Raw genomic sequence first — 3,586 nt, 5'->3', positions numbered from 1 at the left:
AGACTAGACTATAGACTAGACTATAGACTAGACTATAGACTAGACTATAGACTAGACTATAGACTAGACTATAGACTAGACTATAGACTAAACTATAGACTAGGCTATTGACTAAACTATAGACTACTATAATTTAGACTACAGACTATAATATTAACTACACAATACTGATCATATATCAACCTGATCAGCTTTACGAATTAAGCTCATCCTCTCAAAGTCTTCTTAATTTTACCACTCACTGTACAACGATATTCTTAAATTTTTGAACTTATATTCCTTTTTTTATACTTACAATTTATTTCATCAGATACATCCGATAAACCACAATCATATTCACCATCACATACCCAATTATTGGGTATACATTTATGTGTGGCACTACATTGGAATTGACCTTCATTACATTTGGAAGCATTGGCTGTAAAGAAAAAGTAAAATAAAACAAAAATTTAAATATTTTTATTACACCTAATAAACTAACATCTAATTAAAAATAGAGGGTCCTGATAACATTGTTTAAAAAACATAAACTGTTTTTTTTTAATTTCTAACTTTTTTGTTGTTGTTGTTGTTGTTGTTGTTTTCGTCTCTGTTAAATAGCTAATATCCTTAATCTGTAATTATCTAATTGACTTTTAAATGTATTTAACATTAGATGAAAAAAAACGCACACACACACTCTTACTTATGCTAAAATATAAAATGAGGACAAAATTAGAAAAAAATAGTGTGGCTAAAGGACAAAGAATAACAACAAAAAATACATATTCTATACAATTTGCAAATGACATTTAATGTATTCTTTATGCAAACTACATACAGTTGTTGGGTTGTGTGACTTTTTGTTTTTTTTTTGTTTTTGTTCTCAGGATGGCAGACAAAAGAGTATTATAGTAATATATAGGGATTTTAGAGTGGCCAGATGTAAATACATTTCATATGTATATTTAAAACTATTTACATTTCGTAACACATACATATAGAAAGGAAATACTACAGAAATATAACAAATTGATTGGTAATTATGGGATCAAATAATTGAAAGCAATTTGTAAATAACAACCTTACGTTCAATTGAATATTTACAACAAATTGCAAAAAGATTACACAAAAATAGTTTTTGATTGGTTGAAAATTATATTGAAGCCAAATCGGTCTTATATAGGGTACATCCGCATTATGCAGTTTATATATTATTATTGTACTTTACTTTAAGCAATCTCACTGACTAAACAAATAATAACTCAAACAAATGCAAAAAAAAAACTGTACAACTAACACAGACACAAAAGTGGTCTTCTCATTTGAAATGCAAATTGAGTTTTTTTTTTCGAAAAAAACATAAAATAAAAGGGAGAAAATAAGAATAAAATCTGTTTCCTAGCTTGATGAAAACCACACGCTGTCATATGCAGATGACGACCACAATTGCGACAGTTCATCAGTTGAAGAAGAAATGCAAAATATGTATAAAATATATCCTTATTACTCTCTGTCTATCAATTTGTTGGTTGTAAATAGCAACTACTAGATGCATATTGAATATGAAATTGAATAAAGAAGAAATAAAATCTAAAATATGGTAATTATTTTTAAACTTTCAGATTCATTGTTAAATCGCCTTTAATGGGAGAAAATATTGTATCGAAAGCATGTATTTTCTAGAGAGAGGATATCACTGAAGGATAGATCATAATCATATATATAGAATAGATTTTATTAAAGACTTTTTACTAGGAAAGTATATTGACTAGACTAGACTAAGTCAAGACTATTATGTATGAACTAGATTGTAGATATGTATGTACTAGATTGTTCAGTTTTACTTAGTTAATTTCAGTTTGAGTTCAGCTTTTGTTCTGGTTTAGTTGCGGTGGATTATTTCCAGCTTAGTTTTAGTTCCGATTTAGTTCAGTTCTAGTTCAGTTCTAGTTCAGTTTTAGTTCAGTTTTAGTTCAGTTCTAGTTCAGTTTAAGTTCAGTTCTAGTTCAGTTTTTGTTCAGTTCTAGTTCAGTTTTAGTTCAGTTCTAGTTCAGTTTTAGTTAAGTTTTAATTCTGTTCTAGTTCAGTTTTAGTTTAGTTCTAATTCAGTTCTAGTTCAGTTCTAGTTCAGTTCTAGTTCAGTTCTAGTTCAGTTCTAGTTCAGTTCTAGTTCAGTTCCAGTTCTGTTCTAGTTCAGTTCTAGTTCAGTTCTAGTTCAGTTCTAGTTCAGTTCTAGTTCAGTTCTAGTTCTAGTTCAGTTCTAGTTCAGTTCTAGTTCAGTTCTAGTTCAGTTCTAGTTCAGTTCTAGTTCAGTTCAGTTCTAGTTCAGTTCTATTTAAGTCTAGTTCAGTTCTGGTTCAGTTCTAGTACTGTTCTAGTGCATATCTATGTTATTATTAGTATAGTCGAGGATCTAGTAGAGATCTATATATCTGAATATAATCAAGACTAGCCTTGAAGTAAATTATATAATGTAATGCTTTTGGTACTATTCGGTACTTTACTAACTTTAAATTTTTAAGAGTTTTCATCTATAACTATAATAATATACAAAATGCACTTTAGTAGATTTTTTTGTTTTTGGGGAAAAAAAAATGTTGCAACATTTTAATATTATTTAGATTATGAACTAAGTTCTTTTATATACATAGAATTTTTTTTGTTTCGTTTTTTTTTTTTGCATCAACTTTGCAATAAAATTTCAAATTTATGATTGTGACTTTTTAGTAATTCACATTAACTATTGAAGTGTAAACCATTTTCACGTTAAAAATATTATTTTTTTGTTATGCAGCTAATGCACACAAATGCAATAAAAAAATCTAGAGATAAAGAAAAAAATGTAAATAAAAAATATATATGTATATAACAATTTAACAACTCAGCTAAATTTTTATTTATATTAAGCTATTCGTTAAAAAATAAAACTTAAATTTGCATAAAATTTTGTTAAATTTAATGGAAATTTGAAAATAATTATATTTTATATTATCGAATGTTATTTTGAATATTATTGATTATTGAATAAACATTTATCACTTCCATTTCCGTTTTCTGTGGTTCATTTTATTTAATTTTTTGACCTAACCATCGACAATAGAACTTACCACAACCAATAGTCTCATCAGAACCATCATCACAGTCCGGTTTGGAATCACATTTCCAACGCATTGGTATGCATTTGCCATCGTTGCATGTGTAATAAGATGGTGGACAAGTTTCTGCAAACAAAAACAAAGGATCAAATTAAATTGTATTTAAAATGAAATTAAAAATTTCTGTTATACATTTACATGGTTTTAATTACAAATGTAAATTTTTGTTATGTTATAGATAGAGGGAGACTGGCTGACTCACACACACACATTTTATGGTTTAAAATTAAAATTGTAATTTAATTAGTGTGGAAATTAGAACACTATAAACGTGAATATGGGAAAATTCTAATGAAGCACATAGACAAGTGAAATATAAAAGCAGTGGGCATCTAAAGTTGAACTAGAACTGAACTAGAACTGAACTAGAACTGAACTAGAACTGAAATAGAACTGAACTAGAACTGAACTAGAACTGAACTAGAACTGAACTAGAACTGAACTAG

At 27.7% G+C, this 3,586-nt stretch overlaps 1 protein-coding gene across 1 annotated transcript in view; it reads right to left on the bottom strand.

Moving 5' to 3' along the window:
• LOC111688500 (low-density lipoprotein receptor-related protein 1) overlaps positions 1 to 3,586 on the bottom strand; it is a 110,987-nt gene that overhangs the window by 24,335 nt on the left and 83,066 nt on the right. The window contains exons 2-3 of the mRNA XM_046953430.1: positions 3,093 to 3,206; positions 296 to 421 (exon numbers count right to left, since the gene is read on the bottom strand). Of these exons, the coding sequence (XP_046809386.1) occupies positions 296 to 421; positions 3,093 to 3,206 (240 nt within the window). The remainder of the gene's footprint in view (positions 1 to 295; positions 422 to 3,092; positions 3,207 to 3,586) is intronic.

This window comes from Lucilia cuprina, chromosome 6, assembly GCF_022045245.1.
Source record: "Lucilia cuprina isolate Lc7/37 chromosome 6, ASM2204524v1, whole genome shotgun sequence".
NCBI classification, from domain to species: Eukaryota; Metazoa; Arthropoda; class Insecta; order Diptera; family Calliphoridae; genus Lucilia; species Lucilia cuprina.
Note: the sequence above shows the minus strand (reverse complement) of the source record. Positions and strands in the feature narration are given on the sequence as shown.